At 42.5% G+C, this 27,504-nt stretch overlaps 1 protein-coding gene across 1 annotated transcript in view; it reads right to left on the reverse strand.

The window, feature by feature from the left end:
• Nucleotides 1–3,242: 3,242 nt before the first annotated feature.
• Nucleotides 3,243–27,504, reverse strand: part of LOC128571616 (cytochrome b5) — a 37,202-nt gene continuing 12,940 nt past the window's right edge. Inside the window, exons 2-5 of the mRNA XM_053571170.1 lie at nucleotides 13,800–13,928; nucleotides 11,973–12,002; nucleotides 6,938–6,972; nucleotides 3,243–4,834 (exon numbers count right to left, since the gene is read on the reverse strand). Of these exons, the coding sequence (XP_053427145.1) occupies nucleotides 4,753–4,834; nucleotides 6,938–6,972; nucleotides 11,973–12,002; nucleotides 13,800–13,928 (276 nt within the window). The 3' untranslated portion in view covers nucleotides 3,243–4,752. The remainder of the gene's footprint in view (nucleotides 4,835–6,937; nucleotides 6,973–11,972; nucleotides 12,003–13,799; nucleotides 13,929–27,504) is intronic.

A 27,504-nucleotide genomic window follows, 5' to 3' on the forward strand; every position in this document is an offset into this window, starting at 1 on the left:
GTTCCAACCTTCTGCCTTGACCTCGAAAGTCAAGTTTGAATTTAGGATTTTGGGATGCATCAAAATTCTGTGCCAAAAAGTGGTGGCTCCAGGAGAATCAGCCCCACCTCGGACCCCACCCCGCCTTCGCTCCTCACCCCAGCCCTGCCCTACACCACTGAGGCCCCAGACTCCCCAGCCTGCCTGTCCAGGCTGTCTTCTCTGAAGACTACCAGCCCTTGGCCACCCTTCGGGCCCTGAGGAGTGCACACTTACAGCCTGGGCGACCCTCAGGAGGACGGAGTTGGGAGACCCAACAACCCAGAGGCAGGCTTGGGCTGATATGCTCATGAATTACATAATGGGAAGGTAGGATTCCAAAAGGGCAAATTTCTAGAAGTTACACAACTAGTAAGCAGCAGAACCAGGTTTCCAACTGCACTGAGACTCCCACATCTTCCTTTCTGCCCAAGCGTGACTTTGCATTTTAGTACAGCAGACGTCTTCCTCACAGAGTGGGTGGGTGTTTCTCATTTTCTCCCCGCTTCACAGTATCAAAGATGGGTTACCTTTGTTTAAAAACAATATTTTCAGATTTAGCGTTTCCAACTTAACAGTTCATAAGAGATCTTCAAACAAAGTCAAAGACGTCTAAGCTGTGGAAAATATTAAACACAGTTCATACTCTAGTTTCAACTCAAATCTGAGAATGCTCCCTGCGAGCCAGGGTACATGTGCTGAAAAGTTTCATAATCTAAATCCGAACAGAAAGCAATTTTTAATATTTTGAAAGAAATAAAACTTTCAGGCAGCCTGACATTAAAATGAAGCATGTCACTGAACCTGACTCAACATACACTATCAGTGTTTTAAAATGATTTCATTTCATATGTGGTTGAAGCATACAGGTGGCAGGAGGAGGAGGGAGGGAGGGAAAGCAGCGCCCGGAGAGAAGACCAGAGTTCACCACACTTTCTGCTTAAATTACCCCTTATGAGAATTTTGAAAAACTTCAAGATACTCTTTTAAAAATTTTCATCATAATTTAAAATACTTAGAGAGGGCATAATTCTGGCATATCTTAAATATCGACATTTTAAGATAAAGCTGAAATACCATCCTTTTAAATATGATCAGTGTAATTTGCCATCATTACCTTTTTATAAAAAATCCTTTGGTTCCTTCTCAGCAGACAGAATGTTCACAGTGTCCCTTTTCCCCTTCATTTCATATTTCCATTTCTCCCCAGAATTTTATCTGCATAAAAAATACCATTGTCAGTCTTTTGTCACTCTATCATAGAAACATGTACATGCCACTGAAATACAAATTTTGATTTTCTGCAGAGCCGTATCACAAAATGAATTCATACTTTGCCTGACTCCAGTGTCCCAAGACACTCCCTCAGGTGGGAGGCATTCCCCAGAGACGTGCGGCAGGGGAGACACTATTCTGCAAAGCTTGTCATCACTTGAGCTGCTGCTGTCTGCTCTCTCTGAACTCAAACCATCCTTCAAGAGACCAAACTGCCCTTTTCTAGTCTGTGACTTGCCATCAACAGAGTTCACGTTGGATGAGGACAGAAAAGCCCAAAGCCCAACTTGAGGTTACGGTGCCTTGACTGAGGAAGTGTCCCAGTTAAAGGTTCACACTCCTCCAGTATTTTCAATGTACCATGTTTGACAAGTGTTTTTCACATGCTGGGGCAATGCACAATATTAAAATTCAGGATGGGTGAGGAATAGACCTCTGTTGTGGACAGAGTATCACCCAAAGTTCCTATGTGGCAACCCTATTCCCTACTGTGAGGGGATTAGAAGGTAGGTCTTTGGGGCTAATTAGACGAGCTCAGGGGATGGAGCCCTCAAGAGCAAAACTAGTGTCCTTTTAAGAGTTCTGAGGGAGCTCGTTCCCAGTCTCCACTATCAGAGAGAGAACCTTCAGCAGACCCTGGACCTGCCGGCGCCCTGATCTTTGATTTCCTGTCTCCACAACTGCGAGAAATAAATATTTAAACTGTCACAGCAGCCTGAGCTCATTTCATGGAGTGTCTTTCCTGAAAAGAAGAGGAGGAATTGAGTTTAAAGGGGAGTGAAGAGCTGGTACGACCACGAGAGCAACCTCAGGAAAGATGTGCAACATGGTACAGCCTTGACTTGTGTCTCCCCCAAAGATGCCTTGAGGCCCTATCCCCAGCCCCTGAGAACATGACTTTATTTGGAACCAGGGTCGTGGAGATGCAATTAATGAGGATGAGGTCAACTGGAGTAAGGGACCCCTAATCCAACATACCCATTGTCCTTCTCAGATGACACACAAAAGGCAGGGCCTGCTGTGACGTAGCTACAAGCTAAGTGCCCCTGAGGACAGATGCCACGCTACCAAGGATGCTGCCCAAAGTCCTGGGGGACGTGGCCTTGCTGAAACCTTAACCATGGACTGCTGGCCTCCAAACTCCGTGAAGAATTTCTGTTGTCACCCAGTTTGTGGTACATTATCACTACTGTGCAAGAAAATTAATACAATTCCACACAGAAGCTAAGGATCCAGAAATCGAGTCCCCGACACCATTTGTGTCTGCACAGCCTTGGAAATATGGCTCTTCATGAGAGCATCAGCTTCCAGAACCTCCACTCCTCCTGCTGCCCACTGCAACTATAGCACCTGGGTGGGCAGCTGCACAGAACCCCCTCCACACACACACACACATCCCTGTGTCCGATGCAGCCCTGGGGCTCCGTCCCCACAGCCCCTGGGGTTTGACAGCACTCTGAGAGCCAGCAGATAAAGAGAAGTGACAGCTTCATGAAATCCTTCACCTCTCCTAATGGAAAGTAGTAAAAAGTGTCAAATATCCTTTCTTATTTGAGATTCTGGCTGCACAAATACCATGTTAAGAACTGATACAAACCGTTTCTTTCTGCTTTACTCCATATATTGTTCCACAACACAGGAAGACAAATGGACAGCCGGAGCTGCAAACTGCTAAGTGAACAAAATGTCATAGTTCATCTGTTAACTTAAAAATAAACAGATGTCACCGGCCATCTTCCTAATGACTCACAAACTCATCACTTCAACATGGTCTAAGTTAGGATGTGATACATGCCCCCATTTCAGTTTGCTTCATAGCTGACTGGGGAACAAAGTTTTTTTAAAAAATGGTAAAATTTGAAGCTTTATATCTAAAAATCATACCCCCCCATCAAAATATGTACATTATCACTACAGTGCAAGAAAATTAATACAATTCCACACAGAAGTTAAGGTGCCTTAACAAGTGCTATAATTTATTTTGAAAATCAAATTAACTTTCAGTGACAAAAACAGGCCAAGGGTAGCACATGCCGTTGATTATTAAAATCTGTGCTCTGTAAGAATCAAATGCCTTCCCCTGTGTTATTTCTGAAGAACTCCACTGCTCGTTGGTCAGTTCACATGCCAGTGGGAATACACACACAGCCGCGTGAACAATAGTTGCTTGTAGTCTAATGCATTCATCCCTCAAGTTTCAACACGTAAAAGGAATAAAAGCAAGAACAACAATGCATAAGGCAGAGAGTAAGTGGCAAACAAGATGACTGAGTCACTCCCAGAGTTCCCCTGAGGAAAGGAACACGGCCACAGCAGAATCCCTCGAGGATCACCACTGGCAGCTAAATTTCTTCAAAAATCAGATTCCAAATGTCTCGCAATCTCCTTCAAATCTGCTTTTACAGATCAGTATCTCCTTCAAAGGATAAACAGTATTCCTTCTCTGAGGAAGTCTGAAAACTTCAGAAACTATATATAAAACTGACAGCCTCTTTGGAATGGTATTTATAAACTAAGGAGAAGGACAGCTACCATGTCCTCTCACACTTCCCAGGTCATGTCGCTGGTGTTTTCTAGTCAGAGAAGATATGAAGTCTCACAGATCCTTTTATCATCTATTTCAGGTAGAATAACTCTTAGAAATCTTTAAGCTATAATTCCCAGACCTTTGATTTCCTTGAAAAAAGAAACTACATTGGCAATATGCAATACTTGATTATTCAAAGAGACATTTGAGGGTGCTCTTTACCTCAATTCGTGCAGACTCCTTGGGTAATAAATAATATTACCCAAGGAGTAATATTAATTATTCTGAATAATCAGAGATTCTAAGCATTAAAGACTATTACAGGCCGGGCAAGTTGTAATCAGCACTCAGGGAGGCTGCAGGGGGAGGATCCCTTGAGCTCAGGAGTTCAAGACTAGCCTGAGAAAAATCAAGACCCTGTCTCTACTAAAAATAGAAAAAATTGGCCAAGCAGTGTGGTGGGTTCTTGTTGTCCCAGCCACTAGGGAGGCTGAGGCAGGAGGATGGCTTGAGCCCAAGAGTTTGAGGTTGCCGTGAGATGGGATGATGCCACTGCTTTTGTAGCCTGAGTAACAGAGTGAGATTGTCTACAAAAAAAAAAAAAAAAAAACAGGAAAACAATTATATACCAAACAGACAGGCAAACATGGTGGGATTATTTTAAAATCCAGATATATTTTTAAAAGATCATACTTGTAATAAGTAAATTACATTGTAGAGAAACTTCAAAATAAAGTTGATGAATAAAAAGGCACACTTGGGAAGTTCAAGAGTAAAAGGACAGGACAGTTCTGTTTCTAACGCAGGAGGAAAAGTTAACAGACGTAGTGAATTATTGTCTCAGGGGACGTTTCTGTCAGTTGAAGTAGTTAACATTGGCTTTTCTTCTTGTCCAGAGCAGTCATTTCTTGTGCTGGCTTCTGAGACGGTGTTTAATCTTCCGCCATGTAGAGGCGATACATCAGGGCTACAACCAGCGCTGAGATGGCAGGGATCACCCAGTTGGTCCACCAGCTAGAAAAACACAAGGAGCAATGATGCTTGCATGATAATCACTGCAGGCAACTCAAAGTCTCTGCTCCTCCTAACAGAAAATTACCACGGCATCTTTTTCTTATCTCTGTAATTAATGTGGCTGAACAGACAATTTAGATTTGCTAAAAAGTGATGAGTGTGTGCGCCCTGGAATACTGGCTACTGCTAAACCCTGCCAGCCTCACGAAACCTGCTTCACCCTGTTCTACTTCAGCCTGTTGCCATAAACCTGACACAGCTGTTTTCAGTTTTCCAGGAGACACTACCTATGAGCAGTGATTTACCTCCATGATGTGAACTCTGGGTTACATATTGCAAGTTAACAAAAGTCAATACTCCTTATGCATTTTATTCTAGTTATATACATTGATTAAGAATTTTAAATGGCATTGAACTGAGACTCAGAAGACCAAAGATCTCATTCCAAGTGAGCCATCAGCAAGCTCTACAGCAGCGGTTCTCAACCTTTGGGTTGCGACCCACAGGAACTGTATTAAAGGGCTGCGCCATTAGGAAGGTTGAGAACCACTGCTCTACAGCCAACAGCAAATCACTTCCACAGCTGTAAAGTGACGGGTGTGGCCCAAACCATTACTCAGATCCCTCCTAACACCTGGCCCCTAACTAATCTTTACAACCTGTGCCTAGTGGATTTAAGGTTAAGAAACAGCATGCCCAAACTACTTAGTCTGTGGTCTACAGGTCTAAATTCACAAAAATGCCTAATTGACAGTGTTAAGTTCTGATGCATGAAAGTTTGATCTACCAAAAATTATAGATTATAGACCAAATCAGAGAGCTGGAAAAACTTCAATTTATATTTAAATCTTCAAATTAGATTTGAATCTTTAAAGTTTTTAGGGAACAGAAATATATAAGCTTTCACAACTAAATAAACTATGTACACATATATTTTCATCATAAACATTCTATCCTTTAATACTCTTCACACATCAACCCATTCAAAGATGACATTTAATATGAAGATTTAAACTGCAAATGGATTAGAAGTGTAATTTTCATCTCAGTGGGGTTTGCTGGATTTTTCGGTTTCCCTTGAGAAAGAAATTTAATCAGTTAAGAGGAAGGTGAAGAGATACCCACAGCAGGGACGGGCCCAGGACTCCAGAAGGAGTGGCAGGTAAGTTTTCACAGGATGAAATACAAACATGTGGTTTCTGAGCTTGGGTCCAAAAGAAAAAAAAAAAAGCCTATTAAATTATTAAGTCAATACAGCAGAACTGCCAAAAATAAAAAGATCTGGTCCCCAGAATAAGTGAGTCATGTAATACTCGTATTAGTGGATTCAACTTTAGTGCCACTTATAAAAATGACATAGAGCGGGATGGCACCTGTGGCTCAGTGGGGAGGGCGCCAGCCCCGTATACTGAGGGTGGTGGGTTTGAACCCGGCCCCGGCCAAACTGCAAAAAAAAAAAAAAAATAGCCAGGCGTTCCAGCTGGTACCTGTAGTCCCAGCTACTCGGGAGGCTGAGGCAAGAGAATCGCCTAAGCCCAGGAACTGGAGGTTGCCGTGATGCCACAGCACTCTACTGAGGGTGATAAAGAGGAGTTAAGACAGTTCTTATTTTTTCTTTTGGAATAAAAGAAAAAAGCACTCTAGACCACCTTTCCCTGAGGAGGACTTCCTCTCTTTGGTCATCTGACAACAAACTTCTAAATAAGAAAAAAAAAAAAAAATGACTAAGAAAACTAAGCTATGCTTAGGGAAATGTAATCACTATAGTTCAAGGAACCAGCAAGCATCAGGCGAGGAAGGCAAGCCTGCCCTGACAGAGGACTGGCCATCTGAGGGGCCACCCTGGGGAATGGAGATAAGCCTGGTGCTACCTGTTCCTGGGGACAGATGCAGCTAGAGGGTGAGGCCTGGGGTGCCTGTGGAGAGCGTCACCAGTTAGGGCTGCCTGACAGGGTAGGACTAACACCCCGACAGGTCTGGTGTGCAGTGGAAGATCACAGAGAGGCAGTGTGGGGACCCAGACAGAGGCCGCCGCACAGGCCAGGCACCTGGTCCAACTCTGTGAGTCCTGCAACCGGGTCAGGCTATAGAACTACCACGTACCTGGAGTTAGAGTCAACAGTAGTAATAAGAGTTTCCTGGAACACAAGAGGAAAAAGTAAAGTAAGTTAAAGGCAATGACCAAATACTTATTCCATTGACTAAAAGCCTGTTTTAAAATAAGATCACAGTATTTTACTCAATGCACCCTTCAAAAAATGTTAAAAGGGAAAATAACATCAGTACCTTCACACTAAAATGCTTAATTTTGCCTTTTATTTTTTTTTTTTTTTCAGAAAAAACGTAAGCATTATCTATATTTAAATTGCTTATGGACATAACCTAGATAATTTGAAAATCGAATACAGGGCATAAAACATCCCACCCACAATAGGCAACTGAGTACTTTAATGTCAGTACTGAAAAGAGACAGTTATGTACACATGCAGCCCTCTGCCATCTTTGGGAAGAGTAGCTTAATTATTCAAAAGCACAAATGAATGTTCAATGAAAACATCAATTATCCCATTCAAATCTGGTGAATGTAAAAGTGTACCTAAATTACATTAAAGGCATGTCAACCAATAAGAACTGTCTTTTTAAGTTCTAGCACTCTAGACCACCTTTCCCTGAAGGGGACGGCCTCTCTTTGGTCACCCTGACAACAAACTTCCAAATAAGGAAGCCCTGTTTTTACTGCCCAGCACTTTTGAGAGCAGTCTTCTAGTGAGCACCACTAAAAGTGATCCGACAACCGCTCTGGAAAAATGCAAACTTCCCTTAATTCTGAAAATTAAGGCCTAGTGAAATACAAACTTTCCTGGGCTTACCACGCTGTAAGAAGCATTCTTTTGCTATTTCACACCAGCAAAAATATTAGTGCCTCACACAAAAGCAGCTGTAAATAAGGCAGCTTCTTCAGAGAGTTCTAAGCCACAGTTTCTTCAAGCACAAATAAAAAAGCATTAGCAAAACATTCAGCTGTGTGTAGCGGCCAAGCTACACTCTGCAAAGCGCATAAAAGAAACTGCCATGAGAAGGCAGAAAACTTCTTAGGAAGAGCAGGAAAGCAATTATGAGACCCACCAACCTTGAGATAGCGCCTTCAAGATTCCTGACACAGTAGGAGGAAAAATAAGTCATTTAAAAAGAAAACTGCACAATATCTATTTAAGCAATTCTAAATCTTAGCAACTATAAAAATAATTCATAACTACAGCGAGATTTTTCAAACTTTAAATACATAAGTAAAATTAACAAAGATTGCTAGAAATAAATCAAAATGTGCAAAAAAAATGAATTTAGCTATTAGAAGACAATCAGTTATGAAACAAAAGAACTCCTTGAAGGTAGAATATTATTGTTACACTAGAAGGTTAAGCTTGAAACAGTACACAGAAGGCAAACTCAAACATTCATGACATTGTTAAACCGAGCATGAGGGTATTTCACTGGAAGTGTTCATGACCTTGGAAACTCAGCTGGCCCGTTGTTGCCACAAGCCAGTGCTAATGTTCCAAGGCTGCTAGTGCGTCACTACCAGCAACAATGAACTTATACCAGATGAACTTAAGAAAATCATGTAACTTTGATTGTTTAATATCTTCTTGGTTCTATAACCCTGGATGTTAAGACAGTCAAAGCAAGTTTAATTTACCACTTAGCACCATGATGAAAAAGTAAATTGTCCTTAGAGGCCAATGCACTGAGGCCTCACTTGTATTCAGGGATGTAACTATCAAATATGTCACTGATAAAAAGGGGGAGAAAAGACTATTGTTTCTATGACAGACTCTGTCACTTATTCATTCCAGGACCCTAAGGGTTCAACTTCAGCAAAAAGATGGTAACAATGAAATCAGTACAAGTCATATGTAACGACTCATAAAGTCATATAAATCAGGGTGAGTTGTGATAAGCTCCATGCAAAAGCACGCAAAGCACAAGAAGCTTTTGCAAATAAGAGTCATCTCACTGGCAAGTTCATTTAACTTTGCCCATCCTTTCCTAGGAAGATTTCCTCCTTTAAAATACTGACATTTGATGTCCAGCCTGTCAACCCAGAGCCTCTGGAGGAAGCTTAAGAGACAGAAGCTGATGAGCCTGAGAGGGTGTCAGACTCAGTCTTGGCCCGTGTGACTCTAATGAGGGTCTTAACACTTCCAGGCTCCATTGCTCCCATCTTTGGCAGATCTGTGGATCTCAATGACTTAGTGAGAATCAAACAATTTACAGAATGATGCTTTGAGAACTATACCCAAGAAAGGGCAGTGCTACTGCTAATGTCCTCCATGTAAGCAAATTTGATGGATACAGGTATGCTTAGTGGATACAGTTAATTTAAAAAGCCTAATTTCTATGTCTACACACACCTGAATTTGGCAACTTAAGACAATCCTTTCCTTTCCAGTCAGCAACTGTCGGTGTGTTTTATTTCACATTTCAACTAGATAGTCTAAGCAGGCCAATGTTTCAAAAATCCAGACTTCAGTGAACACTTTTCAGACTGGAGACAGATGGTTATATAGACATATGACAAAATAAATGTCTAAGGACACTCTTTCCTTCTCATAAACTGAAAGTACAACAATGATAAATCCAGAAAAGTGGTCACGTATTTTCTTGCATTTCATGTGCTTACAATCTCCCCAAACCCCGCAAGTTCCTGTCCCACATTCCTGCAGTTCTGCTCTAATTGAAGCAAAGTCACATGATGAGCATTTTCTTTATTATTGTTTAAATACTCAAGTTGGTGCATCTGTAAAATCTCTGAAGAGAGTAAAAATACCTAGACTTAACTACTTTAAAAACTTAGTGCGATTTGTAAAACTCCAGTAAGATCTTCTATACCAGCAAGCTGATCAAATACATCAGCCGCTAAAGACGACATGATGACAGCCAGCCTTAACACACAGAGAGCTGTCATTCCATCTCAGTGCGGTCCGCAAAGTTTTCTTTGATGTTGAAAGCTAAATTCCCAGAATTCAGCATGGAAATTGCTCTGTTCCCAGAACACTGAATATCAAAGTGATCAGCACTTTAAAATAGAAAAATCAGAACAACAAATAGCAATGAACTCTTAGTTCCACACAAGAGTACTGGTTATGATGCCTACATTACAGCAAATAGAGGAGCCTGCCCTTCAAACACGCAGCACTTACGCAGGAGACACATCTACCCCTGTAGCAGCCCACATAACTTATGGCTAAGAGGAGGGAGAGTTATAAGAAACACAGGTAGCTCAACAATGGAACACCTTGGTGAAAAGGGCATGGGGAGGAACTTACCTCTCCTAACAAGCATGAGAGAGCGCATGAGATGAGAGCATTAGTGAATTGGCCGTCTCTACACCTGTGGTGTTGAGAGGCAAGAGTTCAGCCTCATATTAGGCTGGAGGAGAAGGCAGTCGGGAGCATGCACAGAAATCACGGACCCACTTACTCTGACTCTGTCTTCTCTCCTGCCTGCAGAACACAGCACAGCGTCTCTCTGCTGAAGATCACTAAGCTGTGCTAAAGACTAAGATCTATCTTTCTAAGAACACTGCTTTACTCTCTCAAAGACTATCTCCTCCCCCCCACCCCATCTGCTAAAGTAAATAGCCCTCAGGCACCTAAGAGCAATTATTCCTGAGCAAGGTAGCACAGCCGTCTGGAACCTAGATAAGCTAGGGCCAGAGACCAACCAGTGCTGGGCCCTGATAAGTGGCGTCCAGGAAGGGACCCTGACATACCCCCTCAGACCTCATGGTGTTTCCTGCTGTGGGCATTTATGAGTAGGGACACAGCTGGCCCTGAGGTGGTCCAAGTTCATGAAAGAGACTTACAAATCTTTGTTTTATTACAGGTGACTTATGCCAATATTAACATACTGAATGCCTGACAGGAAAAAAATATATACTTTTCCCCGACAGACTTTAGACTTTAGAGAAGAAAAACTGCATGTATCCCAGAATTTCAGCTGTCCCAAAGGCAGCTTCAAAAACGTGCCAATGTTAAGTAAACTAACAGCAAGGATTCCAAGCAATTGTTAAAGAGACCATTCAGACTCTGAAGTCCATTTTTTATCTTCTGGAAGTACTCATATCGTAAACATTGAACTTAAGTCTTTTTCTGAGCAGAGAAAGGAGAGCACATGAATGAAATTGCCCTGTACTAAATAGCATTACGCAAGACTATACTACCTGGCATGTGAGATAAACACAGCCTCTATGTTCATATTATTGAAATAACTTTGACTTTGTTACAGATTAAAGACAACATCTTGGCAGCAAAGCTTGCAAAGTAAGCTCACCTACTCGTGATATAAGCTCAATGGAGTCTTGCTGTGCTCTCTCCAATAAAACCAAGACCATACACCAAGATGAAAAGAAGAATACTTTCTGCTGCTTGTTTTAAGAAAACCTTTCCTGCATAGTCCTTTGCTTATAGGCCAGGAGCTCTTTTGCCTGCCTGTACTTTTCAGGAACTTTGGCTGTTCTCATCAGTTCTTACTCTGGACTCATCTTCACATCTGTGTGAGATGGTCAGTAAACAGAGGGGACTGGTGAACCACAGTGTAACTCTAGTAATACTAGAACTGTTTTCCTTTCCTCTGAAAAAATAAGTCAAAAAGGTATTATTTAATATTAAATTCATCCAGCAAATATTTATTGAACACATACTATGCCCCAGAGATGTAGAGATGAAGATGACGTGGGTGGTGTCTTCAAGGATTTAAGTGATAAGGACTCTACTCAACCAGATTTTAAGTGCGTAAAAAATTAAGGTTTGTATCAGATCTTTCACGTAGAAGCACAGTACTTACTACCTATAAAGGTAGTAAGGTAGGTATTTCCTAATAATTATGACGAAAAGAGTAGTTTTAAGTATTGAGAGTCTTACGAAGTAACACAAGCTATCCCAACACAATGTACTGAGCAGCCTATGCAAACAAACCTTTCTGCTGAGCCAGGTCTTACATGTACATTCACCTCACCTACAAAGACTCCTGCTGGTCTCAGCCAAGTAAGTAAAAGGCCTCTGCCTTCAGTGTAACAGGTGCTAAAGGGAATGAAAATAATTCTCTCCATCAAGACACCTGAGATGGTCAGACTTACCGAAGGCTTGCTTAACTTTGATCTGTCATCCTACAATAAAAAAAAAAAAAAAAAGCATGTTATGGAATGAAAAAAAAAAAATTTTTAAGTACCATTCCCAAAGTGCTCACTTTAGTTTTCTTTTTTTATATCACAATTCAGTAATCAGCATTTCAGGTTTAACATTCAGCTAGTAAACATAAAGCTTGATCCATTTGTCTTAATAGCAAAAATTGACAGCAGATTAAGTGCTGAGGGGTATATCCTCTATCTAGAGTTCCAAAGCGTAGAACAGCATCCCTGACAATCCTTTTTATTGGTTGATGTGTGTATACATTTATTAGACTTGGACTACAATCTTTAATTTGGAGAACAGCTGAAGACCTAATCCTTCCCTCCAGTCTCTCAAATTCCATTTGAGGTGTGTATTAGTTTTATCTTCATGATATCCTCAGTGAATCCCTGCTCTCTGCCAATTGTAGGGTCATAAACTATTTAAACATCAGGCTGAAGCTATCAAAAATAAAGTGTGTCTAGATGCCAGCCACAGGGAAGCCAGAAAGAACAGAAATGCTGCAGTCAGGGCGCGAAACCCACCCCACCACCCCAGTGGGAGAATACGACAAGCCTCTCTGATTACTATAAAAATACTTCACTTCTGTGAAAGTTTGAAAGTATGTGGGCAAATAAAATTTCCAGGTAAATGAAAGATTAATCCCTGAAAGTATATATCTCCTACCACCAAAACCAAAAATGAACGACCCCACTCAATCGAAGTTGTTCTAAAATGGATTTCCTACCCCACGAAGAGCCTGACATAACCCTTCCTCCTTCACAGTCATCAGAGAAGCATCAATGAGACACCATGAAACTTTTTGTGCTAAGTGTTTTTGAGTTTGCTCACTTGACATGGGGCTATTTGCCTGCATTATTTTTCTTGTGAGAAAAGAGGCAGTTTCTATCAGCACCTCGACCCCTCCTGATGCCGCGGGAAGCTGGGCAGCTGGGCAGGCAAAGAGAAGCACTGGAGGTCAAGAGGGTGCTTGCTGCACCTGCAGAGCTCAGAAGGCTCAGAAATGTCTTTCCAAGTTTTCAGCTGTATTCCTGACAACTTAGGTTGACAGACAGTCAAGTTTAACATGGTCATTAGACTGCCACAGAAGGGCTTAAACTCATACCACAGCCCTGTAAGTAAGTAAAGGTAAGTAAAAGTAAGTCAGGTCAGTGTTTCCTGAAGTCAGAGAATGGGTGACACTAAAGCTGTGTTCTCAACGGTCTGGTGTAACATGCAAAGTGAGGGCAACATGCTAGTTTTGCACGCAAGGCACAGCTTATTCACTTAACACAGCTTAGTGTCCAAATGTGTTTTTTTTTTTTTATTGTTGGGGATTCATTGAGGGTACAATAAGCCAGGTTACACTGATTGCACTGTTAGGTAAAGTTTTATCTTTATTTTTTTTGTTTGTTTTTTTTTAATTTTATTATATTGAAATATACACACACCAAGTACACATATTATCAATATAAAGTTAGGTAAAGTTTTAAATCACTTTTCAGATTTAAAATATCTTCAGAAAGAGGAGAGTTTCCTCAGAAAAATATTTGGCCAAAAAAAAAAAAAAAAGGGGGGGTGGGGGGGAAGAAAACTATGCTGGATTGTACCTTTAAAAAGTGCCAATGAAAAATGCAACCAGTGAAATGGAAAGAAATTGTTGGTCAATTTATTTACGACAAAAATGGTGTTCCAAAATCGGAAGGAAGTGTTTTTACTCCTTTTTAAATTTGGATACTGGCAAGCCAATGGCTTTAAAAAGAAATATGAAAAAAGTACTCTCCAAAAGGACTTACTGGATGAAGCTCCCCAATGATGTAAGTCTTGGACAACTCGCGAGCGTCCGTGGAGTGTCCGACATCCTCAAAGTTCTCGGTAGCGTCACCCCCAGCCTGCTCTCTCAGCACTTCTTCCCCACCAGGATGCTGTTCAAAGGAGAAAACAAAAAATATGTTTTAAGTATATGAGTTAAAAGAAAATGGCTAGTTTATTTAACCAGATTACTCCAGAAGTCACAGAGGACAATGTTCATCATGTGAACTAAAGCCACACCTTTCTTTATTCTTAATTTCCTTGGATCTGCAGTGGCACCTCTCCCTACCAGAAGATGCCTCCCCAGGTAGTCACGTGGCTCAGCCAAAGCACTAGGCAGGTCTCTTTCATCCTTTGCTAATATCCACTTTGCTCTTCCTTAAAGCTCCCAGTGTTGCTCTCTTAAGCTGCTCCCCATCTACTTGTTTTCGAATCCTAACTTGAGACTGACTACCTTCAACTTCTCCAGTCTAAGCCACGAGTGGCCACTGCCCGAGATGACAATGCCATGTCCCTCTGGAAGGCACTGGGTGCCTGCACTGCACAGGCAGCACTGCTTTGGGGACAGACAAGTCGGTCCTCACCTTTGCACGACTCCCGAGTTCTGGCAGGAAAACACACACACACACACACACGCAGTGACTTGCTCAAGATGCTGCTGCCAGGAGGTAGAACTGCCAGGGAAGCAGGGGGCAGAGGGAAAGCACTCAGCTCTGCAGGGGGAAGGGTGAGCCTTCCGAGTAAGGAAAGCATTTCAGTGCTTTCAGCTAGTGCTTTAGTTAGTAAAAAGAAAGGACATCTGAAGGAAGGGCCAGGGTTTTTTTTTCTCCAAGATGATTGACACCTGGGTCCCCATCACTAGACACAGGTAAGGAGCTGGTGATAGGCCAGGCAAGCAGTTCTCAGATGAGAAAAAAGAAAACAGCGTGGGGAAAACATCTTAAATACACACTTCAGTAGGGTATTTCTCAAATTGAGCTTGAATATTATCTTCAGTCAGACTCATCTGACTGTGAGCAAATCACCTCTAAGTGTCTGGCTGCTGAACAAAGCCGGGCCCCTACACAGGGGACTCCCGTCAGTTCTTGACTCCTCCCGGTAATGGAGAAGGGAAGGCATTGTAAAAAGGTTGACCATCATTCTCTTTGGAAAGCTGTTTCTGCTCCTACTTTGTTTACACAAATCTAGTGTTAAAGAAACATTCTATATATATGAGAAAAAATTTTTAGAACTTGATCATTATCTCACACATTATTTTATTAAATAAAAAGCAGATAATACAAGGTGTTGGTGGATGGCACTCACCACATGAACTTGGGAAAATGATCCTTAGCTTATATAGTTTTTAAGGATCAAATGTGTTACTATACATGTCTGGCACATAATATATGCTCAATTTCTATTGCCGGGCATTTTTATTAAACATTTTCCAATGCTACTAAGTATCTTTTCTCAAAGCGACTTTTTTAATGGCTACATTGTATAGGTATTTCCCAATTTATCTAAATGTCTTCTACTGGGGACATCTGGATTATTAGAAGTCCACTTTCAATACCCATGGGAACACTAGAGGTTCAGGCAGTAGCCTGACTAAAGCCAGGCTGAAGTGTCTGCATGCATCTCCAAGGCTGTGGCAATGAAAACATGATTTTGTTGATTCTTTAACAGTTTATTTGGGGCACTGACTAAGGAGAAGCAACAGGTAGGAGATATAAAATGATTAACACAACAAAACACCCACAAATTATGCAAATTCACATACTGTACCTTAAGTGAGGACCACTTAACTTGGGACTATCTTTAACTTGATTCCTGTTAATGGCATGTGAGTACAGATTTCCCAATTACAGCCTATCTTCAAAGGACAATTTCAAATGAGGTTGGCCTTTGATGAAGACTTATAAAATCAGGTTAAGTTTTAAATAAAGAATTCTGATCTTCAAAATGCTAAAGCGGAGAAAGGAAACATTCTATTTTGTAAATAACCTAACAGTCTTAATATAAACAGAACTACAAAAGGGCAACTCCTCACCTTAATTTCTGACCAAGAATGGAAATGAGAGATACATATGTATCAATCTAGCCGACTTATGCCTTGCCTAAAGCGCTTGTGAGGCAATTTTCTAAGAAAAACAGAAGAGAAATACCTTGCATTACTGGTTTCGATGACGACGCATAAAATTTTTAAAGTAGACAGAAAACCGTTTAAGAAAAAAAATCACATAGAATCAACTCATTGACACTAAAATATCTTCACACTACCCTGAGGATTTGGTTTTAACAATTAGAAAGAAAATCAAAGGTAAAAGTGACAATTTTAGAACAACTCAAGTCTTGGTAAGACAGTAAAAGATGTGGGCCTGGATTTTTGTAGCATCTAATATTTTCCTTGAAGTATATTTATGACGGAAAGAGAGAGACACCTGGCCAAGTAAATGGAGTTTAAATCGTGATGTGTTGAGACCTCACAATTCATCTTACGGCTTTTCTCACTCTTGTCAACTTGAACAAGCTAAAGAAAAGGGTCTTCCTTACTGTCGCACTCTCGACTAACAAAGAACAACTGGGACAGCTGGTGTCTGTGCCATCGTGGTTGTTCCCTCAAGGTCATTGTATGACAGCAATTTGTGGCCTATTATTTTAGGCAGGTTGCAAAATTTGGGGGTGATACAGGGAAAAGGTAAGACTTCGAAAAAGGAAAGTGGTAGAAAAACAGATGAATGAAATTATATGATGATTTACTGAAAGATTTAAGGAAAAGACCAAAACATATAGTCACACATAAGCAGGATTAGAGGTAGCCAAAGAGGTTAAATCAGTGGCCCGCTGAGGACATTTATTTGGCCCGCTGTTTTTGCCACCACTGTCTGTCCTGCTTAGCAGCCAACTCATCCCAGGCACAGTGCGCATGTGTGGGATGTACGCCACTCTCCGGCTCCCCTCCTCCTGTCTCTCGACTCCTCCTGTCAGTCTTGGGTGTGACCCACTGGTGGAGTCATGAGCTGCCCGTGCAGAGCCAGCTGCTGCCTGAGGGCCGAGGTAAGAACAAGTTAGGATTTATTTTTTTTTTGTAGTTAGGAGGTGTGTTGTTTTTTTTTTTATTTTGCAGTTAGTAGGGCATTTTTTTTTTTTTGCTGTTAAGGGGGGCCTTTTTTTCTGAAGTTAGGAGTTCTTTTTTTGCAGATAGGGGGCGCCTTTTTTTTTTGAAGTTAGGAGAGCCTTTTTTTTTTAAAGTTGGTTAGTTGGTTGGGGGTGGTTTCTAGGGGAGTTGCATCACAGTGATAACGCAAGTAGTCAGTGCTAATGCAAATTGTCAGTGCTCAGAGGTAACGCAAATAGTCACTGCTCGGTGGTAATGATAACTGTAAGTGCTCAGTGTTAATGCAAATGGTCAGCACTCAGCATTAATGCAAATTGTCAGCGGTCAGTGTTAATGCAAATGGTCAGTGCTCAGTGTTATTGCATGGGGGCCCCAAACTGGTAACCTGCACTTAATCCAGCTCTGCAGACAGCCGAGGAGTAGGAAATCCAATTTAATGGACAGTAAGTGCATTTATATTCTGATTGCTATTCAGTTGTGTATGATGTTGTATGTTGTGTGCTGTGTACGCCCGGTTCACACTGTTGCGATCTTTGAGCAGTGCGAGTTCAGCCATATACTTGTATGGCTGAACTCACATTAGATTCAGAAAAAAAAGGGCATACGTGCCTTTTTTCCTGCAGTGGAATCTAATCGCATGGGTCTTCTCACCCATGCCATCAGATTCCTGTGCGAGTTCACAGATCACAGTGTGGTTCGCACAGGGTAGTGTGAACTGGAAAGGTGGTGGAGGAACCAGCTCTGTAATCGTAGCCTGAGGTAAAAGCAGAGTTCCACCAATGTGGACACTGGTGAGGCTGAAATGATGTGGACTGGCAAGGCTGCATTGATGGACACTGATCAGACTGCATTGATGGGTAGTGCAGTCTATATGTCTCTGTGTGGGCAAAGTTATTGCTGGTATATTGTTTTTGTAGCACTGTATATGTATATTGGTATTTTATATAACAGCAATTTGGAATCCCTAGGAAACAATGATATCGAGAAAGAGAAAAATTGAGTCGGAGTGTAGGATATTCAAAGAACAGTGGACTTATGATTATTTTTTCATGTAGTACAGGAAAAAGCTGTACTTTGATATGCCAGAATATAGTGTCTGTGTTCAAAGAATACAATTTGCGTCAACACTATCAAACTCAACATAAAGATAAATATGAATGTTTGGTCGGAGAAGTGAAAAAAGATAAAATATTAAAACTGAAAAATACATTGATAACTCAGCAAAATACTTTTGTGAAGCAGAAGCAGCTCAATGTTTCATCACTGCGAGCAAGTTTCCAAGTTGCCAAGCTAATAGCATGCACTGGCAGACCATTTGTGGAGGAAGAATTTGTTAAAGAATGCCTTCTTTCTGTTGCCAAAGAGACGTGCCCAGAGAAGGCTGATTTATTTAGTACAGTGAGTCTTTTAGGACCTACAATTACACAAAGGATTGAAGAAATGGGAGACAATTTGCATCAGCATTTGCAAAACTCCACAAAAAAAACTTTCCTATTTTTCCTTGGCACTCGATGAAAGTAATGCTGTTCATGATTCTGCACAACTTCTAATTTTTATTCGTGGGATGAATGACTATTTCAAAGTCACAGAAGAGCTTGCTGCACTGCAAAGCATCAAATGAACAATTATAGGAGAGGATAATAAAAAGTCTGTTCACAGACATAAGTGCTGCCAAAGATGGTTGCCATTTTGAGTTCCTGAGATTAGAATATGTTTATGAAAAGGTTTGCCAAACTGTGAATGTTTGGAGCTGGGCTGGGCTAAACTAGCCAGTGTGACAACTGATGGTGCTCCTAGCATGGTGGGGTCTAAGAAAGGAGTAATTGCTCGCATTAGCCAAGAGATGGACAAACATAACCATTCTCATCCAATAGCCATACACTGCCTCATCCACCAACAAGCGCTGTGTAGTAAATCACGGAAGTGGGACTCTGTTACGTAAATTGTGGTATCTTGTGTTAACTTCATTAGAGCTAATGCACTAAACCACAGAATTTCAGGAATTTCTGTCTGAGCTAAATGTTGCCTGTGAAGATGTTCTGTACCACACACAAGTCCGTTGGCTGAGTCAAGGGAGAGTTTTAAAACATTTCTATGACTTCCTTCCATAGATTACAGCTTTTCTGCTTTCAAAAAACAAAGAAGTACTAGAGCTCAATGATTCAGAATGGAAATGGCACCTTGCCTTTCTGACAGATGTAACAGAGCTACTCAACAGTTTCAGTGTACAACTTCAAGGAAAGGGGACGCTCATCTGTGATATGCAATCACATGTGAAAGCATTTGAAGTAAAATTAGGCCTCCTCATCAAACAAGTGAAGGAGGAAAATTCCTGCCATTTCCCCACAACTCAAAATCTGGTAGCGGAAAAATCATTGGTTGCATTCCCAAACAAAACATGTGTGGATTCACTGGAAAAGTTGCAAAGGGAGTTCAAATTTAGATTTAAAGAGCTTCATCTCCATGAACAGGACATACCGCTTTTCCGCAACCCATTTTCTATTGACATTGAAAATGTGGATACGATTTACCAAATGGAACTGGCTGAACTGCAGAATTGTGACTCTCTGAAAGACGCATTCAAGTCAAGCAGCCTGCCTAATTTCTATGCATCTCTCCCCTCTGAGACATATCCTAATCTCAGGAACTCAAAATGGCAACCATCTTTGGCAGCACTTATGTCTGTGAACAGACTTTTTCCAGAATGAAACATCTGACATCTCCAACCGGATCTAGACTAACTGATGCACACTTGCATCACTTGTTATGACTACCAGTGACAAATACGGAACTGGACATCGATCATCTCGTTAGCTAAAAGCAGGCCCATAGTTCCCATTGAAATACTGGTAAGTTTGTTGATTTAACTTTACTTGTTCTTCATTTTAAATATTGTATTTGTTCCCATTTTTTTTTTTTACTTCAAAATAAGATTATGTGCAGTGTGCATAGGAATTTGTTCATAGTTTTTTGTTTTTTTTTTTTTTTTTTTAACTATAGTCTGGCCCTCCAACGGTCTGAGGGACAGTGAACTGGCCCCCTGTTTAAAAAGTTTGAGGACCCCTGGGTTAAATTCTCCCTGAGTCTCCCGGAGAGTCTGAGCCGCTCAGAAGCTGTTGCGGAGTCACAGCAACAACCTGCCTTTTGTCCTCCCTAATGCAGAGCTCAACACACCTCTGCCCCGCTGGTAGAAGCAACCAGCTAGAGTGGCCAGCGGGAGGCAGAGGGTGGGCAAAGGACATTGAGAGGACAATACAGGGACGTAAAGTGCAGACTGAGGACAGTCATAGGAACACAAAAGGCTATTTTCACCTGAGCTGCCCTAACAAAGTTGTCCATTTTTCCAAAGGAAGATTTTAATTTCCATTTGCGTCATGTACTAAAGTTAACTCACTCAAACACAGAGTGTCTCCGTGTGCCAGACACACTAGTGAGCAAAGACGCCCCAAGTCCTGCCCTCAGGGAGGTCACAGATGACCAGGGAGAGAATGTGAACCACCCATGACCAGGCAAGCGATGGCAATCTTATGGAAGAGCACAGCACCGTGAAGGACAGGACAGAGGCAAGTCGATGTCACCAGTCCAAGTCAGGAAGGGTCTAGTGTTGGAAGTGAGGGGCCAGAGGGAAGGGAGGGCAGGTGGGGGACGGACAGGCCATGCAGTGCTTCTGGCCTCTGCAAGAATTTTCACCTTTGTCCTGTGAGCAATTAGAAGCCATTGCCAAGGATGTAAGCAGGGAAGGTGACAAAATCAGTTTAATCTTAACGTATAACCCAGTCTTCAGAGTGGACAAGAGACACAGGGCAAGAGAGGATGAAGCCACCCAGTAGGGCAGGGTGGTAGCAGCCTGCACAGGAAGAGGCATGCGAGGGTTTGAGACTAGTGGATGAAAGGACCTGGGCACAGAGTGAAGGAGCCAGGGAGCGCGTGAAAGCAGAAGCACACAGATGCCTCCAGTGTTCTGTCTGCACAGCAGAATGGACGGTGTTGCCAACTGCTGAGAACAGGCGTCCTGGAGAGAGACAAGGCTCCAGGGATAAACTGGTTCTAGAGCACAGACGCATTGTGTCCACAAATCCAGAGAGCCCACAGCGCCTTCCTGTGCTGTAGTGAAACCTTTGTCAGTTACCCAAGAGTATTCTGCTCTAGGCAGCAAAGGAGAGTCTCAGGTACGAGCCAGGGAACACCAATAAAATAACCGCAAATAGCTTTTGTGTTTTGTATCTACAATTTAAGGCTTAGTTACAGGAAAATTAAAAATATGTTTGAAAAGATTAAAGGTTGGCACAGTCTAAATTCAGAAGACAGTAACTGCCACAGCCCTACCCAACACCAAGGGTCCTTTCAGGAGGACCTGGTGCCAAAGTGCATCAGAATCAGTAACACTGGCCACGGGCTCTCAAAACCAGTGTGAGCGCTCACAGAGTGTCACACAACCGATGTCTCCTCTCTGAAATGCTCTGTCCACTTGACTTCTGGGAGGACAGGTGCCTCTAGCAACCCCTCCAGTCTTCCCCGGGGCTCAGTTCCTGGCCCCCTCTCCCCACTCTGACCATCACAACTCCTCCCACCTGCAACTGTGCACTCAACCCCTCACTCAGCCTCGAACACAAACCAAACCCCAACGTTTCACTTTTTCCCCAAATACACTCCCTTCCAAGGCTTTCCATCCTCTGTAAATGCTGCCACCACACACCCAGTTGCTGTGGCCTAAGACCAGAAGTCAGTCACACTGAAGTCCCCAATTCAGCTGCCAATCCAGTCGGCGAGGCTCAGAGTCTAAGGTCCTCTTGCCCCTCTCCACCAGCGGTGCTGCCAACTACCTCCTGACTGGACTCCAGCTTCTTTTGTTTCTTCCTACAATTAATTCCCCTCACAGTGTCACACCAGGAAGACATTTTTTTTTGCAGTTTTTGGCTGGGGCCAGGTTTGAACCCACCACCTCTGGTATATGGGGCCAGTACCCTACTCCTTTGAGCCACAGGCGCCGCCCCACCAGCAAGACTTTTTGATGATTATGGTGATATAGGAAAGAAGGATTATGCTGGGAAGCCAAGGGAGGAGGCTGGTCCTAATGGAGGGGCAGAGAGGTCAAAGGTGAAACAGAGGAGTTCCAAAGATGAAACGGCCTGACTGAAGGCAGCAGGTTCCCATCACAGCTCAAAAACATCCTGGTTTTTACTACTTGCCACCCGGCCTGCAACTCTCTGGACGTGGCCTCCTGGCCTCCCAGCAGGCCCACAAGCCTGCCCCCATCTCACAATCCTACATCTGCCATCTGTGTGGGAAGCTCGGCTCCCAGACTTCTGTGAAACTTCCTCCATGACCTCGCTTCCCTCTGAATGCTGGAGTCCTGCCTGTGCAGCCTGCCCGTGCCCACACACCCTGCCTTTTCCCCCAACTGAATTTAACTGTTCCTCCCTGTAATAAGATACTTATTACCACCTGAAGTTAGTCAGCCCTCTCTATCCGTGGATTCCACATCCATGGATTCGACCAACCATAGATGGAAAACATTCAGAGGGGCGACCCTGCATCCATACTGAACATGCACAAGTTCCTGCTCTTGTCATAGTCCCTCAACAACAAAGTGTAATGACTATTTGCATAGCAGTCCCACTGGACTGGGTATTAGAAATGTCCTAGAGATGATTTAAGGCATAGGTTTATAAAACACCACACCGTAGTAGACCAGGGACTCGAGCACCCTCAGGTCCTGGAACCAACCTCTGATGTAGGACGATGTGTTTCACATCGGTTTGTTTCAATGATTCCTGGGCCCGAGACTGGTCTGTCTTATTGACCACCATTTTCCCAATACCTAGTTCAAGGTTTATAGGTACTTGTTGGATAAATAAAGAAAGCACAGACCATTACACATGGGTTTTGAAACCATTATTATGTGTAACCAGCTCGGTTACTTTCTCTCTCAATCCAACTATTCCAGTTTACAGTACCCTCCTTTTCCTGAGCCATCTGCTCCTTACCATTCAGATTGCATGATTTTATAATTAATTTTCATGTAATTAATCAAAATATTTTACCATCTACTACATGTAAGACATTACGTGGGACACACACACAAAAAAGATACAAAAAAAAGTACATAAAAAAAACCAAAGTCATTTGATTCTGAAGAAGCAGGCAATTCTTTTCAGGTTAAAAAAAGTAACACAGGACACATGGCCTTCACTGATGCTCATGCTTTTGAGCACCTGTCAAGCTTGCAGAGTGTGGATCTGAAGGACTTTTCTGGAGAGAGGCAGCATGAACGAGCCCCACAGCCGCCTACGCGCCACACCAGCACTGGCACTCATGGCACAGTGCAGTTTGATGACAATCACCTTCCTATCTTTTTTAATTAAAAAAAAAATCCCCTAGATTAAGCTATAATTAACAGCTAAAAATGATACATATTTAAGGTATAGAATGTCTTGATAAGGTACACACACACTGTGGAGTGACTGGATGAAGCTACTTAACACATCAGTCACTCACATACTTATCCATTTCTTGTGATAAGAACATTTGAGGTCTATTCTCTTGGTAATTTTCAAGCATAAATTATTACTAACTATAGTGACCATGCTGTACAAAGTATCTCCAGAACAAGAGTTAATAAATCAGACTATGTTGGCAGAAATTTTTTTTTTTTTTTTTTGCTAGAGAAAAAGCCTTGTTCTGTCACCCAGGCTGGAGTGCAGCAGCATAATCTTAGTTCACTGTAACCTGTAACTCCTGGGCTCAAGCCATCCTCCCGCCTCAGCCCCCCAAAAGTTCTGGGATTACAAGTGTAAGCCACTGACCTGACCGGGCAAAAGCTTTTGTCAACTTAGTTATCTGAAGATGGCCCAGGACCAAATGACGCTTCTGCGACTAGGTAGCAGGTTTTAGGATCAAGCCAGACCTGTTTTACCATCTTCCCAACTCTAAGGCATGAAGGAGTAAAGTGGAAAAGCTCTTGTCTGTGTAATGGCAATGCAGTGAAAGCTTGCATAATACAGAGTAGTTCATTTTATTTATATTAATTTGATAAAAATGTTATATGGCTTTAGTCCTTATTTTACAATCACTAAAAATCTGACATGGTATCTTAACTTCTTTAGTTATAATTTCTATACTAATGTGAAAATACAGTTGTAACTGTCCTTGTAAATTTTAGGATTAAAGTCCAGAGTTTATCAAATATGTATGTATAAAAATGAGAGGAATACAAAAAAAGGCTGAAAATAAAGAGTTAAAACTGGTATCAATAATTCTGAGGAAAGGACAGGTCACATCAGTGGGGAGAAAAGGACCCTGCTGGACCTGAATGGCTGCCGGAGGGCAAGGTCAAGCCCGGACTGCTCATCCCAATTTGCCACACTTGACAATCTAAATTTACAGGGGTCCTCAAACTTTTTTTTTTTTTTGTAGAGACAGAGTCTCACTTTATGGCCCTCGGTAGAGTGCCCTGGCCTCACACAGCTCACAGCAACCTCCAACTCCTGGGCTTAAGCGATTCTCTTGCCTCAGCCTCCCGAGCAGCTGGGACTACAGGCGCCCGCCACAACGCCCAGCTATTTTTTGGTTGCAGTTTGGCCGGGGCCGGGTTTGAACCCGCCACCCCCGGTATATGGGGCCGGCGCCTTACCGACTGAGCCACAGGCGCCGCCCAAGTCCTCAAACTTTTTAAACAGGGGGCCAGTTCACTGTCCCTCATACAGTTGGAGGGCTGAACTATAGTTTTTAAAAAAAACTATGAACAAATTCCTATGCACACTGCACACATCTTATTTTGAAGTAAAAAAAACAAAACGGGAACAAATACAATCACACCGCCGCATGTGGCCTGCGGGCCATGGTTTGAGGATCCCTGAAAAAGGCAGAGTTCCACTTTCCTATGACACAGAAGAGCTTAAAAAGGAAAATACTGTTTTACAAACTTGATAAATTCTTCACTGGTCACCAAAATTCCCTAATGAATTAAGCCGACTTACAGTCCTTTGGACAATGCTTACAGAAGCACACTCAGATTCTCCTTTTAGCTTTAGTTAACAGCACGAAGCCAGCACTTCCAGGCAAACACTGTTGAGTTACCTGCTGTGAAAAGTCAACACTCTTATAGCTGAAGACTAACATGTTGCTCCTCACCTATACCCTCCACCTCTTTCCAAATATACCCTAGTGGTAACAATTTGCTTTACTCTAAAAAACACTCAGGGCAGCTGGATCCTGGAACTGCCTCCCTCAGGAGAGACGCAAGGTTACCAGGGGCAGCACTGCAATCAGACACTCGGGGACAGGGTGATAGGCGTGTTTCATACCCATGTTCCCAGCCTCTCTGGGAAGACATGAGGCCTGTTTATGGAGCCCAATGGTTTATACCCCAGGTCATTAGAAAAAGAACCTACAGGAGATGCTTGGAATCACATTCAGCACCATTCACGTGGCAAAGCCTGTCCCTGGGAGGCCTTCGCCCACACCTCAGTCTTGAGCTCCCAAGCACTCCCTGCTTCAGTAGGTACAAGTAGCAAGAAACCGTATAAAACACGCAACTTCAAATGAAAAAGAGAGTAGCCCATTTCCCATTCACAGGGAAAAAAGAAAATGAGTATCAGCAAGAAAACAGCAGAAGGTACCTTACAAGAGCAGGGCAGTGTTCTTACATCACACATCAGCTACAGGAGAATGATAAACAATGAAGACAGGGCCTTGGGATGACTGAACAGCAAGACAAGAATTACAAAATATACCTAAGATCTGAGGCGTCACTCATTGTTTAGAATGAGGTCAAAGAGAAATGGTAAATAAGGAAATAAATGCATTATTAGAGATTTCACAGTATACAGGATTTTTAAAACTACAAAAAAAGACCATTTCCTACTTAATAGTGCACACTGAAAATGGATATATAAAAATTGGCAAGATAAAATGAGATACTTTTTGATACAGGTGATCTTAAGAAATAATAAATTCTTAACATAAAGGCAAATTCCTCAAGTAGAAAGAAAACATTGCTAGTAAAATCGAAGGCTCTCTAGATGCCAAGCAGTCTGCAACTATTACTTATTCAGAAACTGATTACTGGGTGAAACCACCTTCAGGCCCATTCTTCACTCCTGCTGTCTGCTTCTATGGCCATTCTATAGTTCCTTCTATACTCTATCCAGAAAATAAAAATGAGAGAAAATTATATTTTTGGAATTATCTTTGCCAGCTATATTCCTTTTTAACACAGATAATCTGATACAATGAGATTACTGCAGGATTGATAGTGAATAGTATTTTTCTGTATTGTTGTCCTTAACCCCTAGAATTTCTACATTTTATGGCTATGGAAAAGCAAGTTATGAAAGTCTCAAAGTCAAAAGTTAGGCAGTCCTCCCAGGAGACAGGAAAGCCTCTCTTCTGAGACCAAGGCTTCTCCCACAGTTCTCGTGTGGCCACCAACTCCCTCACCCACTCTCATCCTCCTCCAGGTGGCTGCTGGAACACTCAGCCTCAAATACTGTGTTAACCATGTCTCGCACCCAACTCAAAAACCTACAGTGGTGAATTTCTGCAGCCAAATCAAACGTCTCTTGAATTACTCAACAGAGGGGGCTTCAATATCCACTCGGCCCAGGGAGTGCCCTCAGCTACACAACCAGATCAGGGGGAGGAAGGCTGCTCACTGCTCCAAAGTGTTTCTCCCTAATACTGAAGCTTTCAGCTGGGAATGGCCAGTAAATGAAGATATTACATCAGCCTCTTTTGCAGCGGCATCCTACCTGCTTCAACTCTGGCTAATAGAATGTGAGAACCTTCCAGGAGTCTTCCCATTAGTGTGGTGTGTCCCCTGCTGCCCTTCATCCCTCCTTTGACCTGCTGCCTGGAATACGGATGCTGCCTCCTGGCAGGAGGATGAGGGCTACCCGCAGGGCTGGCTAAGAAATGAGAAAGGACACAGCTGTCACATGTTGTGGCAGCAAACAGGACAAATAGCCAGTTAGTTGGGGTTGCTCTGAGCCTCATCCTAATTACCACATCAGTCATTTAGTCGAGAAACAGGACCTGTAGGCCTGTACTAAAGCACGTGAGCTATAAAATAAAACAGTGCCAAGTCTCAACAAACGTCAAACAACTAGAGAAATATTAAGGGACCATATGATTGTTGACTAAACAGAATGGAGTCTGGAAAAGCAGAAGCTATTAAAAAACACTCCAGGCCCCTTTAGAAAAGTTAGGGTTCGGCTCATGGAGCAAACGAACAAAGATGAACAAGCTGAAGAGGGAGGATAATGGATATGCTGGATGAGCCCTCCACCATGGACCAGAGCCAGGGCTTCCAGCTCTGCCCCACCCAACGCAGCTCCAGCCTTAGTAACTCAACAGCTCCCCTCCTGCAAGTCTGGCTGCCCTTCCCCTTGCCCAGGAGGCACCAACAGATCCTGTGTGAGCTGGAGATCTTCACACAAAATAATTGTCTCAAAGTCCAAAATGTTCAGAGTTTAAAAGGACCTTCAGAGACCTGACACTCTAAACGTACAGACGCAGAAACCAGACTCAGAGAAATGAAGCCCAGCACCACCCGGAGGGTGCTTGAAGGAGGCGGGGACACGTTTCAG

This window comes from Nycticebus coucang, chromosome 19 (genome assembly GCF_027406575.1).
Source record: "Nycticebus coucang isolate mNycCou1 chromosome 19, mNycCou1.pri, whole genome shotgun sequence".
Classification (NCBI taxonomy): Eukaryota; Metazoa; Chordata; class Mammalia; order Primates; family Lorisidae; genus Nycticebus; species Nycticebus coucang.